This window comes from Stomoxys calcitrans, chromosome 4 (assembly GCF_963082655.1).
Source record: "Stomoxys calcitrans chromosome 4, idStoCalc2.1, whole genome shotgun sequence".
Taxonomy (NCBI): domain Eukaryota; kingdom Metazoa; phylum Arthropoda; class Insecta; order Diptera; family Muscidae; genus Stomoxys; species Stomoxys calcitrans.
The window spans coordinates 147,619,696-147,635,658 of record NC_081555.1 but is presented as its reverse complement, the minus strand read 5'-3'; the positions used below and the strand labels follow the sequence as shown (position 1 = coordinate 147,635,658).

Sequence of the window (15,963 nt, the reverse complement as noted above, 5' to 3'; positions counted from 1 at the left end):
AAAAAAGTGTAAAAAAAGTATATTCGATTACAGTTCATTCTAAGTTTTATTAAAAATGCATTTACTTTCTTTTAAAAAATCCGCAATTACTTTTTGGGCAACCCAATAATATACTACACAGAATCAGGATATCAAATTCTTTATTTGATATCCAAATGACCTTTATTTGAGCTCCATATTGCGATGGTCAGTAAAAAGTTGCTGTTTGTGGGGTATTATGGGAAAGGGGTAGACCCCCAGAAAATTGGTCCCGAAAATGGGTATCAATTCTTGCTCTACCCCCCAATACCTTTCATTTAAGCTGCACATTGACATGGTTAGTAAATATGCCCTATTTACGGGTGTTTTGGGGACTAGGGTGGTCTCCCAAACACTAAGCCCGGAAAATATATCAGCAACGTGCTCTATTCTCATACATCTATATATGATTTATTTGAACCCCATATTGCCATTGGCCTCAAAATTGGATATTAAATTAGTTTTCAAATCTCATTTAAATATGTCCGTTTTGGGGTATTGGCCCTAACAACTATGAATATTAAGTTCTACTGCCTTTAAGATCCAAATTGTCTTGCTGAGGAAATACGTCCTATTTGGGGGTTGTTATGGTGGTGGAACGTCCGCTAGACAGTTGGCCCCTAATGTTGATATCAGATACGTGGTCTACTCCCGCATACTTGTAACTTGAGACCCATATTTCCATAGTAGGCAAACATGATCGGCTTGGGGGGTGTTTTGGGGGAAAATATATATCGGATTCGTGTTCCACTTTAAAAACTCTCTTATTTGAGCCAAATATTGCAATAGTCAGAAAATACTTACTATTTGGGTGGTGTTGTGGGGGTGGGGTGTCCCCATAGACACTTTTCCCGAATATTGATATCAAATTCGTGCTATACTCCCAGAGACCTTTAATTTGAGCCCCATATTGCTATGGTCGTAAATTTGTGCCCTTTGGGGGAGGTTTTTGGGGAGTGGCGGCCCCCCAAACATTTGGTGCCATATTTGGATATCAGATTCGAATTCTACACTCCAATACCTTTCATTTAAACCCCATATTACCGTGGTCAGTTTATAAGTCCTGTTTGGGGGGTGTTTTGGGGAAGGGGTGGACCCCCCAGAAACGAGGTCCCACATTGGGATATCAGATTCGTATTCTACTCGCAAATACCTTTCATTTGAGTCCCATATTGCCATGGTCGGTAAATGTGTCCGATTTAGGGGTGTTTTGGGGTTTGGGTGGTGTTGTGGGGGTGGGGTGGCCCCATAAACACTTTTCCCGAATATTGAGATCAGATTTGTGCTTTACTCCAAAAGACCTTTCATTTGAGCCCCATGTGGTTATGGTCGTAAATGGGGCCCCTTTTGGGGGAGGATTTTGGGGAGAGGCGGCCCCCCAAACACTTGGTCCCATATTTGGATATCATATTCGAATTCTACACTAAAATACCTTTTATTTAAGCCCCATATTCCCATGGTCAGTAAATAAGTCCTGTGGGGGGGGGGGGGGGGTTGTTTTGGGGAAGGGTCCCACATTTGGATATCATATTCGTATTCTACTCGCAAATACCTTTCATTTGAGTCCCATATTGCCATGGTCGGTAAATATGTCCGATTTAGGGGGTGTTGTGGAGCTTGGGGTGGTCCCCCTAGCACTTGGTCCGACAATTGGATATCTGATACGTTTTCTCATCCTAAATACCTTTCATTTGAGTCCCATATTGTCGTAATTGGTCTAAATATATGTTTGGTGGGTTTTTGGGTGGGGCAGCCCTCCTAGGTGCCCATCCGAAATTTGGATACCAAATTTTTATTTTTAGGGTACTATATGAGAGCACACAAAATTTCGCTTAAATCGCACCACCCATCTCCGAGATCTGGCGTTTTGGAAAATTAGGGTAAGGGGGAGGGTCCGCCTCCCCTTCAGATATCAAAAAATGTAGTAACCTATTTTCACCACGGGGTCATAATGCACCATCTGTGAAAATTTCAAGAAAATCGGTTCAGCCGTTTCTGAGTCTATAAGGAACACACAAACATACAAACAAACAAGTAAAAGCGTGCTAAGTTCGGCCGGGCCGAATCTTATATACCCTCCACCATGGATCGCATTTGTCGAGTTCTTTTCCCGGCATCTCTTCTTAGGCAAAAAAGGATATAAGAAAAGAGTTACTCTGCTAATAAAACGATATCAAGATATGGTCCTCTTCGGACCACAATTAAATTATATGTTGGAGACCTGTGTAAAATTTCAGCCAATTCGTATAAGAATTGCGCCCATTGGGGCTCACGAAGTAAAATAGAGAGAACGATTTATATGGGATCTGTATCGGGCTATAGACCGATTCAGACCATAATAAACACGTTTGTTAATGGTCATGACAGGATCCATCGTACAAAATTTCAGGCATATCGGATAATAATTGCGACCTCTAGGGGTCAAGAAGACAAGATCCCAGATCGGTTTATATGGCAGCTATATCAGGTTATGAACCGATTTGAACCTTATTTGACACAGTTGTTGAAAGTAAAAATAAAATACGTCATGCAAAATTTCAGCCAAATCGGATAGGAATTGCGCCCTCTAGAAGCTCAAGAAGTCAAATCCCCAGATCTGTTTATATGACAGCTATATCAGGTTATGGAGCGATTTCAACCATACTTGGCACAGTTGTTGGATATCATAACAAAATACTTCGTGCAAAAATTCATTCAAATCGGATAAGAATTGTGCCCTCTAGAGGCTCAAGAAGTCAAGACCCAAGATCGGTTTATATGGCAGCTATATCAGGTTATGGACCGATTTAAACCATACTAAGCACAGTTGTTGGGTATAATAACAAAACACGTCGTGCGAAATTCCATTCCAATCGGATAAGAATTGCGCCCTCTAGAGGCTCAAGAAGTCAAGACCCAAGATCGGTTTATATGGCAGCTATATCAAAACATGGACCGATATGGCCCATTTACAATACCAACCGACCTACACTAATAAGAAGTATTTGAGCAAAATTTCACGCGGCTAGTTTTACTCCTTCGGAAGTTAGCGTGCTTTCGACAGACAGACGGACGGACGGACGGACAGACGGACGGACATGGCTAGATCGACATAAAATGTCACGACGATCAAGAATATATATACTTTATGGGGTCTCAGACGAATATTTCGAGTAGTTACAAATAGAATGACGAAATTAGTATACCCCCCCTCTTATGGTGGAGGGTATAACAAACCTACAAACAAGCATAAATTCTTCTTTTCTTGCAGCGTAAAAACAATTTTATTTTAAAAATTCACAAAATCCAAGGCTTTTGTAATACAACGACTTTTCTTAGAGACTACTTCTAAAATAAACACCAGGATGCAGATTACCACAAAAGCCCCATAGAGGAAAAATATGCCCAATAACACTTTCATTGTTAATCGAATGGTTTTCTTTTGGCGAGGAGGTTCACGATTCGGAGCATAGATGCCAACACTTTTTATTCGTTTCATTACACCAGTGGCAATCATTTGCATAATCAGCGAACTTGTTTTCAATTTCAAAAAGCTGTGACGAGGCATATAGAAGACCAAGGGCGAAGTGTTGATGGACTGCGCCAGCTTTTTCACTCTACGCGTCGGATTCAATTGATTGTAGTACTGTATGATATAGTCAAAGGTACATAGACCGATTTTCTCCTTTGTATTGGGCTCAGATACACGGGCAAAAAGTTCGTCTAGCGTATATTCGCCATCGATTAGCTTCACAATATTGCCATGAGGCAAAACATGTCGAATGACATCGGCCATAGTGCCAAAGGCATATATGGTATAGTTATTCCTGGCTACCTCTTCCAAGGTCTTCATGTTATTATGCGAGTTGCCATCCTGCAGTATGGTGAAGAGTTCCCCTGAGTAGGCAGCCCTCAAGACAAAAGTGTATAAAAGCCACAAAGTAAGCAGATAGCGAGCGAAATTGCGAACCGGTCCATAATTGTAGAGAGCTCCACCAAAGAGCGTGGACAAAAGATTGGTAAGAGGTCTGCGATTTCTATGTCCATAAATGAAATCCATTAGTTTTGTTCTACCCAAAAAACGAATTACAAATATGCAAACAATGGCAATGATGAGACTCGAGCTAAACCACATCCAGACTTTATGGTGGAATGGTTTTATCAATCGTTCAAAAGGGGTCAGCGGTTGGCCCAAGGGCAATGCCATGAGAAATGTTATAGTTTGATAGCTCTCACTGGCCAACAGAATCTCTGATCGTATTGAATTGTAGATGTAGGCGTTGATAGTTATGTTGGCTTTGGATTCCATTATCTGAAAATAAAAACGATATACAAATAATCATTAAATTTATGCAAACAAGAATCCTCACAATCTTTAAATTTATACAAACAGAATCCTCCTCCTTAGAAAGGGCCCTGAATTGAATGAAAACTTTTTTTGTAGTTGGGTTTATATTCGACTATATGGCAATATAACTGCTCCAATGCGCAAATCTGCCTATACGGCAAGTGTAAATCGGGCGATGCATATATAAAAGCTTTATCTTAATCTGAACTGATTCTCAGAAAATCCACGGTATGTACGAAATGCTCTAGAAGTAACAAGTAAGAGCGTGCTAAGTTCGTCCGGGCCGAATCTTATATAACCTCCACCATTGATTGCATTTGTCGAGTTCTATGCGCGGTATCTCTTTTTAGGCAAACAAAAAGGATCTCGAATACGAACTGTTATGCTATTGGAGCAATATCAAGTTATAGTCTGATTCGGACCATAAATGAATGCTGCACATTGTAGAAGTCATTGTGTAATATTTCAGTTCATTCGGATAAGAATTGCGTGTTGTAGGGGCTCCAGAAGCAAAATCGGGAGATAGGTTTATATGGGAGCTGTATCAAGCTATTGATCGATTCAGACCATATTAGACACGTATGTTGAAGGTCATGAGAGAAGCCGTTGTAGAAAATTTTAGGTAAATCGGATGAGAATTGCGCCCTCTAGAGGCTCAAGAAGTCAAGATCCCAGATCCGTTTATATGGCAGCTATATCAGGTTCTATACCGATTTACGCCATACTTAGCACAGTTATTGGAAGTCATAAAGCAACACGTCATGCAAAATTTCAGCCAAATCGGATAAGAATTGCGCCCTCTAGAGGTTCAAGAAGTCAAGATCCAAGATCGGTTTATATGACAGTAATGCCCGATTATGAACCGATTTGAATCATACTAAGCACAGTTGTTGAAAGTGATACCAGAATACTATGTGCAAAATTTCAGTTAAATCGGACGAGAATTGCGCCCTCTAGAGGCTAAGGAAGTCAAGACCCAAGATCGGTTTATATGGCAGCTGTATCGAAACATGGACCGATTTAAACCATACTTAGCGTAGTTGTTGGAAGTGTTACCGAAACACTACGTGCAAAATTTCAGTTACATCGGACGATAATTGCGCCCTCTAGAGGCTGAAGAAGTCAAGATCCAAGATCCGTTTATATGGCGGCTATATCTGTTTCTATACCGATTTACGCCATACTTAGCACAGTTATTGGAACTCACAACAAAACATGTCATGCAACATTTCAGCCAAATCGGATGAGGATTGGACGCTCTATTGGCTCAAGAAATCAAGATCCAAGATCGGTTTATATGGCAGCTATATCAAAATATGGACCGATATGAACCATACTCACCGCAGTTGTAGGAAATGATACCAAAACAACACGTGCAAAATTTCCGTCAAATCGAATGAGAATTTCAGTCAAATCGGATGAGAATTGCGCCCTCTAGAGGGTCAAGAATTCAAGACCCATTATCGGTTTATATGGCAACTATATCAAAACATGAACCGATTTAAACCATACTCACCACAGTTGTTGGAAGTGATACCAGAACATCACGTGCAAAATTTCCGTCAAATCGAATGATAATTTCAGTCAAATCGGACGAGAATGGCGTCCACTAGAGGCTCAAGAAGTCAAGACCCAAGATCGGTTTATATGGCAGCTATATCGAAACATGAACCGATTTAAACCATACTGACCGCAGTTGTTGGAAGTGATACCAGAACACCACGTGCAAAATTTCCGTCAAATCGAATGAGAATTGCGCCCTCTAGAGGCTCAAGAAGTCAAGACGCAAGATCGGTTCATATGGCAGCTATATCAAAACATGGACCGATTTGAGCCATACTTATCGCAGTGATAGTGAGTGATATCAAAATACTACGTGCAAAATTTCAATAAAATCGGATAAGAATTGCGCCCTCTAGAGGCTCAAGAAGTCAAGACCCAAGATCGGTTCATATGGCAGCTATATCAAAACATGGACCGATTTGGCCTATTTACAATACCAACCGACCTACACTAATAAAAAGTATTTGTGCAAAATTTCAAGCAGCTAGCTTTACTCCTTCAAAAGTTAGCGTGCTATCGACAGACAGACGGACGGAAGGACAGACGGACGGACATGGCTAGATCGACTTAAAATGGGGTCTCAGACGCATATTTCGAGGTGTTACAAACAGATTGACGAAATTAGTATGCCCCCATCCTATGGTGGTGGGTACCAATATTTTGTTCTACAAAACTGATCGATGAATTGTATTTTTTAGACCACTCAATATCCGCGGAATTTTGGTAACCCCGTTCGGAGTTTCATGCTGTTTCTCCTATCGGACGCCTCCCCAGGTGGTGGAATGGGGAAAGCTCATCAGATATGACGGGTATTGCAGAAATAAAATATTCGGGACGAATCAAAGAGTTAGCACAAGCAGGGGGTGTACCGCTTGCACGGATACATATACGAACACGATAGGTCCGTGCAATAGGGTCGGCAGCGTATGAGTCCAAAGAATTGGCCAACGGTGGCCCTCGCAGATTCTCAGAAGATGTACCATCAAGAAAATCCGGCCTTGAGGGTCACTGGCAGTCCCAGTACTAGGTGTCGCTGCGATGGCACAATACGCCATCCATCTAAAACTCACGATTACAGAAGCATCAACAAGAAATACTGGAACTGAATACCCTCCGATGACGACCTATGGCCTATTCAGAACACGGTTTGTGATTGCAACATGGAACGCCAAAACTTTCTCACAAGTAGCGAGACTTTACCAAGTCCAGAACGAGATGTCAAACGACAACCTAGACATCCACGGTATAGGTGAAATACAATGGCCGAAATCCTTAACTATGGATCTTCGAGGCTACCTCTTTATTTTTTCAGCCAATGAAATCTACCGAATTAATGAGGACGGTATTTTACTGTCATCGAAAACTAAGCGAGCTCTATCATACAATGTTATATCTGAATGCATCATGACGGCAAGATTAAATTCAAAATTCCGCGAATGTATCCATTGTACAATGATACGCGCCAACCGAAGTATTTTTGTCATCATTAAAATATTGACATTGATGACATAGAAATTGAAAAGGCGATGAACAATCTCTATAACCAAACACATTTACGATTTCTAAACGTATAAACCAATACAGAGTACCCATAGTAAGTAACCAAGCTCAGATAGTGACAATTTCCATTCCACAATCCTTCTTCTAACTTTCCGAGAGGATTGACAATAAAATATGAAATCCAAACTGAATATTCAGGTTTTTATGCACTTGTATGACTTTAGAATCTCCAAAATCCCAACGCATGTCTCCCGCAGTATTCGTAGAGAAACATTTCGCTCTCACCAAAATATTTGAAATGGGTTTCCCTCATTACGAAGCACTTCATCAATCATATCATTTAGCTGTTGGTGAGCAGCAATTCTATTGGCATATTGGCCCATTTCATTGCTGATATTTGAAGGGCAAATTCATAGTTGATAATCCATACCGTGGCCAATATATGCGGTCAATTTGCTATCTATCTGACTGTTGTAAGGGTGATGAAAAATGTATTCAATGTTAAACTTTTTCAATTAACGCCACCAAATGGGTAACAGTTTGTTTACACAAACGTAATAAACCCACGACTAATGTCCCTGGACACGAATATGAGAAATGGCATACTTTTAATATGTGGTCATTTGAATAGTTTGCCACATAAAATGGACATTTGTAAATCACAATTCACTGTTCAGGTTTGTTAAACAGAGTACTGGTGGTGTATATGGCGGCTATATCCATATATAGACCGATCAAAACCATATATAACAGGATGTCGAAAAGCCTAACATAGGTCACTGTGCCAAATTTCATCAAAATCTATTGGGTTGCCCAAAAAGTAATTGCGGATTTTTCATATAGTCGGCGTTGGCAAATTTTTCCAAAGCTTGTGACTCTGTAATTGCATTCTTTCTTCTGTCAGTTATCAGCTGTTATTTTTAGCTTGCTTTAGAAAAAAAGTGTAAAAAAAGTATATTTGATTAAAGTTCATTCTAAGTTTTATTAAAATGCATTTACTTTCTTTTAAAAAATCCGCAATTACTTTTTGGGCAACCCAATAATATAAATGTCCCTTTATAGGCCCAAGACCCTGAATCCGGAGATTGGTATATATGACAGCTATATCCGAATATAAACCGATCCGAACCATATAGAGCGCGGATATTGACTAGCATTATATAGGTCAATGAGTACAATTTTATCGAAATTGGATAATACATGCACCCATGGCCTTAAATCGGTCTTTATGCCAGCTGTATCAAAGTAAAGCCCGATCTTGACTATGAGCGGTATGAATGTCGAGTCGGTTATGAATCGATTTGAATCATACTTAACACAATTATTGGAAGTGATACCAAAACACCACGCCAAATTGGATAAGGATTGTCAATTTGTACCGATGGACCGATGTGACCCATTAAAAATCCCATTTTACCTACACTAATTAAAAGAATTTGTGCAAAATTTCAAGCGCATAGCTTTACTCCTTCGAAAGTTAGCGAACCGAGGACCGAAGGACATGGCTAGATCTATTTAAAATGTCATGATGAGGTGTTACAAAGGGAATGACGAAATTAGTATACCCCCATCCTATGGTGGTGCATCTAAAAACAAGTAAAAAGGCGTTAAGTTCGGCCGGTATATGTAAACCACCTTACGTCATAATCCGGTGAAAAATGCATAGTTTATGCCCCCATAGCAGCTTTATCGAAATTTGGTCCGATTTGGAAAAAAATCGACTCAGATATTGAGTGGTCTAAAAAGGACAAGTCATTGTCCAATTTTGCAGAAAAAAATATTGGTATTTTTGGTAGCCATATCCAAAATAGATCGATCTGAACCATATACGACACAGATGTCGAAAAGCCTAACATAAGTCACTGTGTCAAATTTGAGCGAAATCGGATTATAACTGTGCCCTTTATGGCGTCAAGACTTTAAATCGAGATTTCGGTCCATATGGCAGCTATATCTAAATCTGAACCGATCTGGAACATATTGAAGAAGGATGTCGAAGGCTCTAACGCAACTCAATGTTCCAAATTTCGGCCCAATCGGACAATAATTGCGACTTTTGTGGGCCCAAAACCTTAAATCGAGAGATCGGTCTATATGACAACTATATCCAAATCTATACCGATCTGGGCCAAAATGCAGAAATTTGTCGAAGAGCCTAACACAACTCACTCTCCAAAATTTCGGCGAAATCGGATTATAAATGTGCCCTTTATGGCGTCAAGGCTATAAATCGAGCGATCGGTCTGTATGACAGCTATATCCAAATCTGGACCGATCTGGGCCAAATTGAAGAAGAATGTCGAAAGGCCTAACACAATTTACTGTCCCATATTTCGGCGAAAGGGGACAATAAATGCCCTTTTTATGGGCCCAAAATCTTATGTCGAGAAATCGCTCTATGTGACTTTAAATCGTGCGATCGGTCTATATGACAGCTATATCCAAATCTAGACCGATCTGGAACAAATTGAAGTAGGATGTCGAAGGGCCTAACATTTCTCACTGCCCCAAATTTCGTCGCAATCGGACAATAAATGCGACTTTTATGGGCCCAAGACCTTAAATCGAGAGATCGGTCTATATGACAGTTATATCCAAATCTGAACCGATCTGGGCCAAAATGTAGAAAGTTCTCGAAAGGCCTAACACAACTCACTCTCCAAAATTTCGATGACATCTGATAATGAATGCGCATTTTTTGGGTCTATGACCCTAAATCGGAGGATCGGTCTATATGGCAGCTATATCCAAATCTGAACCGATCTGAGCCAAATTGAAGAATAATGTCGAAGGGCCTAAGACAACTCACTGTCCCAAATTTCAGCAAAATCGGATAATAAATGTGGCTTAAGACCCTAAATCGGTGGATCGGTCTATATGGAAGCTATATCTAAATCTGGGCCGATGTGAGCCAAATTGACAAAGAATGTCGAAGGGCCTAATACAACTCACTGCCCCAAATTTCAGCAAAATCCGATAACAAATGTGGCTTTTATTGGCCTAAGGCCCTAAATCGGAGGATCGGTCTATATGGCAGCTATATCCAAATCTAAACCTATCGGGGCCAATTTGAAGGAAGATGTCGAAGGGCCTAACACCACCCACTGTCCCAAATTTCAGCAAAATCGGATAATATATAGCTTTTATGGGCCTAAGGCCCTAAATCGGCGGATCGGTCTATATGGTCCGATATAGCCCATCTTCGAACATAACCTGCTTATGTACAAACAAATAAGAGCGTGCTAAGTTCGGCCGGGCCGAATCTTATATACGCTCCACCATGGCTCGCATTTGTCGAGTTCTTTGCGCGGGATCTCTGCTTAGACAAACAAAGAATATTGAATAAGAACTGTTATGCTATTGGAGCTATATCAAGTTATAGTCCGATTGGGACCATAAATGAATGCTAAACATTGTAGAAGCCATTGTGTAATATTTCAATTCATTCGGATAATAATTGCGCCTCGTAAGGGCTCAAAAAGCAAAATGGGGAGATAGGTTTATATGGGATCTATATGAAGGTATTGATCGATTCAGACCATATTGAAGGTCATGAGAGAAGCCGTTGTATAAAATTTCTGCCAAATCGGATGAGAATGGCGCCCTCTAGAGGCCCAAGAAGTCAAGATCCCAGATCGGTTTATATGGCAGCTATATCAGGTTATGTACCGATTTGCGCCGTACTCAGCACAGTTATTGAAAGTCATAACAGAACACCTCATGCAAAATTTCAGTCAAATGGGATGAAAATTGCGCCCTCTAGAGGCTCAGGAAGTCAAGACCCAAGATCGGTTTATATGGCAGCTATATCAAAACATAGACCGAATTGAACCATACTCAGCGCAGTTGTTAGAAGTGATACCTTAATACCACGTGCAAAATTTCAGCCAAATCGGATAAGAATTGCGCCCTCTAGAGGCTCAAGAAATCAAGACCCAAGATCGGTTTATATGGCACCTAAATCAGGTTATGGACTGAGTTTAACAATACTTGGCACAGTTGGTGGATATCATAACAAAATATATTGTGCTAAATTTCATTCCAATCGGATAAGAATTGCGCCCTCTAGAAGCTCAAGAAGTCAAGACCCAAGATCGGTTTATATGGCAGCTATATCAGGTTATGAACCGATTTGAACCATTCTTGGCACAGTTAAACTTCATTCCAATCAGATAAAAATTGCGCCCTCTAGAGGCTCAAGAAGTCAAGATCCAAGATCGGTTTATATGGCAGCTATATCGAAACATGGACCGATTTGGCCCATTTACAATCCCAACCGACCTACACTAATGAAAAGTATTTGTGCAAAATTTCAAGCGGTTAGCTTTGCTTCTTAGAAAGTTAGCGTGCTTTCGACAGACTGACGGACGGACGAACGGACGGACGGACATGGCTAGATCGACTTAAAATGAAATGAGGATCAAGAACATATATACCTTACGGGGTCTCAGACGAATATTTCGAGGTGTTACAAACAGAATGACGAAATTAGAGTATCCCTATTCTATGGTGGAGGGTATAAAAAAAAATCTGTGTGAAGTTCCAGCTCAATATCTCTATTTTTATACCCTCCACCATAAGATGGGGGGTATACTAATTTCGTCATTCTAATTTTAACTACTCGAAATATTCGTCTGAGACCCCATAAAGTATATATATTCTTGATCGACGTGACATTTAATGTCGTTCTAGCCATGTCCGTCCGTCCGTCCGTCCGTCTGTCTGTCGAAAGCACGCTTACTTCCGAAGGAGTAAAGCTAGCCGCTTGAAATTTTGCACAAATACTTCTTATTAGTGTAGGTCGGTTGGTATTGTAAATAGGCCATATCGGTCCATGTTTTGATATAGCTGCCATATAAACCGATCTTGGGTCTTGACTTCTTGAGCCTCTAGAGTGCACAATTCTTATCCGATTGGGATGAAATTTTGCACGACGTGTTTTGTTATGATATCCAACAACTGTGCCAATTATGGTTCAAATCGGTTTATAACCTGATATAGCTGCCATATAAACCGATCTTGGGTCTTGACTTCTTGAGCCTCTGAAATGCGCAATTCTTATCCGATTGGGATGAAATTTTGCACGACGTGTTTTGTAATTATATCCAACAACTGTGTCAAGTATGGTTCAAATCGGTCCATAACCTCATATAGCTGCCATATAAACCGATCTTGGGTCTTGACTTCTTGAGCCTCTAGAGTGCGCAATTCTTATCCGATTGGAATAGAATTTTGCACGACGTGTTTTGTTACGATATTCAACAACTGTGCCAAGTATGGCTCAAATCGGTCCATAACCTTATAAAGCTGCCATATAAACCGATCTGGGGTCTTGACTTCTTGAGCCTCTAGAGTGCGCAATTCTTATCCGATTGGAATAGAATTTTGCACGACGTGTTTTGTTACGATATTCAACAACTGTGCCAAGTATGGCTCAAATCGGTCCATAACCTTATATAGCTGCCATATAAACCGATCTGGGATCTTGACTTCTTGAGCCTCTAGAGGTCGCAATTATTATCCGATTTACCTGAAATTTTGTACGACGGATTCTCTCATGACCATTAACATACGTTTTTATTATGGTCTGAATCGGTCTATAGCCCGATACAGCTTCCATATAAATCGTTCTCTCTATTTTACTTCTTGAGCCCACAAAGGGCGCAATTCTTACTCGATTTGGCTGACATTTTACACAGGTCTCCAACATAATATAATTTACAATCCCATGGCAGCCGGTTGTACGTACCGGATTTACCCGATGGAATCCTCCATCGGCAAGGGCTGCCGTCTCGGTGTAAAACACACTGCTACAACAACAACAACATAATATAATTTAATTGTGGTCCAAACCGGACCATATCTTGAAATCGCTCTAATAGCAGAGCAAATCTTTTCTTATATCCTTTTTTTGCCTAAGAAGAGATGCCGGGAAAATAACTCGACAAATGCGATCCATGGTGGAGGGTATATAAGATTCGGCCCGGCCGAACTTAGCACGCTTTTACTTGTTAAAGACTGTAGTGTGATTTCAACACACAGACGGACGGACATGGCTAGATCGTTTTAGATTTTTAGGCTGGTCAAGAATATATATACTTTACAGGGTCGGAAACGGATATTTCGATGTGTTGCAAACGGAATGGCAAAATAAATATACCCCCATCCTTTGGTGGTGGTTATGATATTTCAATGAAAACTTGTCTAGTGAGCAGAATAAAATTTGCCTTCATGAAAATAAGTGCTACTCTAAGCTTTCAGAAAACCTAAGTTTCCATTCTTTTTTTTACATATTCAAAAATTCTATTACAACTTTGACGAAGAACGATTTCTTTGACCAAATCTCCAAAAGAAATACCAAAAGACATAGCATCACACAAGCAGCATAAACATAAAATACTCCAAGTAATATGTCAAATGTCAATGTAATTGGTTCCCCATGTTGACGTGGTGCTTTTGGAGGGGCATATATAGCTATTTTTCTTAATCTCTTCATCATACCAACTGCCAAGATGTCCAGTATCAGGATATTCATTCGCCTATTTAAATATCCATAACGAGGTGTATAGAAAACCAAAGGCGAGGTAATGACAGTCTGTTTCAGCAGATCGACCCTGCGAGTTGGATGTAATTGATTATAGTATTTGAGAACATAGTCCAAAGCGCAAAGAGCCACTTTTTCATGGTTATCGGGATCGGCTATTTTCTCCAACACTGAGGTTTCTGAATTTGAATCGCCACCTAGAGTTACAAAATTAGCCCTTGGTATGGCACCTTTTATGACCTTCTCCAATGTGTACGCAGCGTGTATGCTGTAATTGTGCTTCACCAAATCGGCAAGAGTCTTGACGGTATTGCGTGAATCTCCATCCTGCATTATGGTATACAACTCTCCTGAGTATGCTGCTCTCAGTATAAAAGTATACCACATCCATACGATTAAAATGAAGCGAGCAAAATTTCTGTAAGGCACTCTAGTAAATACCGGACCACCGAGTAAAGTCGATAAGAGATTTGAAAATGGCAGACGATTGCCCCGGCCATAAATAAAATCCATTACTTTAGATTTGCCCAAAAATCGCATGTAGTATATAAAGATAATGGCCAATAGAGTGCTAGAACCCAAACATGTCCATATGACATAGCTGAAGGGCCTGGTTAGGCTTTCGAAGGGTGTCATGGGATCACCATCCGGTATGGCCATATAGAAGGTTGATGTGGTATAGCTATAACTTGCTGCAAGAAATTCAGATCTAACGGTATTGTAGATGTAAGAATATATGGTTAGATTGGCTTCAGCCTCTAAAATCTGAAATTTATAGAAATTTGATTGTTATTGGTATGCAAATATCAATAAATTAAATGGCTTACGTGCTATTTAGTGTTCTATATTCCCTTAATAAACAATTTTTAATCGGTATATACATCACTCATATATTGACATTAAGTGTTTATAACCATTGCTATAGGTTGTGTGGCCTACTACCCCATTTGACGATCACGACAATATGGGACTCAAATGAAAGGTATTCGGGAGTAGATTACGAATATGGTCAGGAAATAGGAATAGGCTTCATATTTTTTTGACAACGGAAGGGGCGGACCCTCCACCGTTACCCCAAAATCACCACCCAAAATCAAAAATGGACCGATAACGACAACATGGGTATCAAATGAAAAGTATAAGGGAGAAGATAACGAATCTGATATACAGACGTAGCATAGGGGGTCACCCAACCCCCACAAAAACGCCCAAAATAGGCACATTAACCAATCACGGACATATGGGACACGTTGGGGCGCCCCAACGCCAAAACTCCCCCAACCAGACATATTGGAAGTTCACTTCAATATGGGGGTCAAATGAAAGGTATTCGGGAGTACATTTCGAATCTGGCATACAAAATCATATCGAAGTATAGGGGGTCATGCCACCCCTCAAAAACGTCATTAGACCCATTATGACTGTATGATACTTGGCTGAACCGATTTTCTAAACATTTTCAGAGATTGTGTACATTTGTCTGGAAGGAAACACAATAAGGGTATCAAATGAAAACGAATGTGGTATTAAAATTTGGGTCCAAGTACCAAGCGCCCCCCCCCCCCCCCCTGAACCCCAAAACTTCTGTAAACAGATATATTCGAAGTTCATATCAATATGGGACTTAAATGAAAAGTATTAGGCAGTAAATCACAAATATGACATTAAACATTAGGTCCAAGTAATGGTCGGCCACCCCCAAATAGCCCCAAATGGGCATAAATGAAGGTATTAGGGAGTAGATTACGAATATGGGCGCTTTTCCCCCTAAAGATACGTAAAATGGGTGATTTGACTCATTATGACAATATGGGACTCAAATATGGGTAAGGTATTTGAGAATAGAATACGAATTTGATATCCAATTTTGGAGCCAAATCTTTTGGGGTACACCCTAAAGCACCCCCTAAATTGAAATTAATTTCCATTGCGAGTAAAGAACGAATTTGATATCTATTATCAGTGCAAAGTGCCGGTGGCCGCCCCAGCCCCAAAACACCCTCCTATTTAT

At 40.3% G+C, this 15,963-nt stretch overlaps 1 protein-coding gene across 1 annotated transcript in view; it reads right to left on the bottom strand.

Moving 5' to 3' along the window:
• Nucleotides 1–3,275: 3,275 nt before the first annotated feature.
• Nucleotides 3,276–15,963, bottom strand: part of LOC106091865 (uncharacterized) — a 76,205-nt gene continuing 63,517 nt past the window's right edge. Inside the window, exon 4 of the mRNA XM_059367302.1 lies at nucleotides 3,276–4,309. Within this exon, the coding sequence (XP_059223285.1) occupies nucleotides 3,287–4,309 (1,023 nt within the window). The 3' untranslated portion in view covers nucleotides 3,276–3,286. The remainder of the gene's footprint in view (nucleotides 4,310–15,963) is intronic.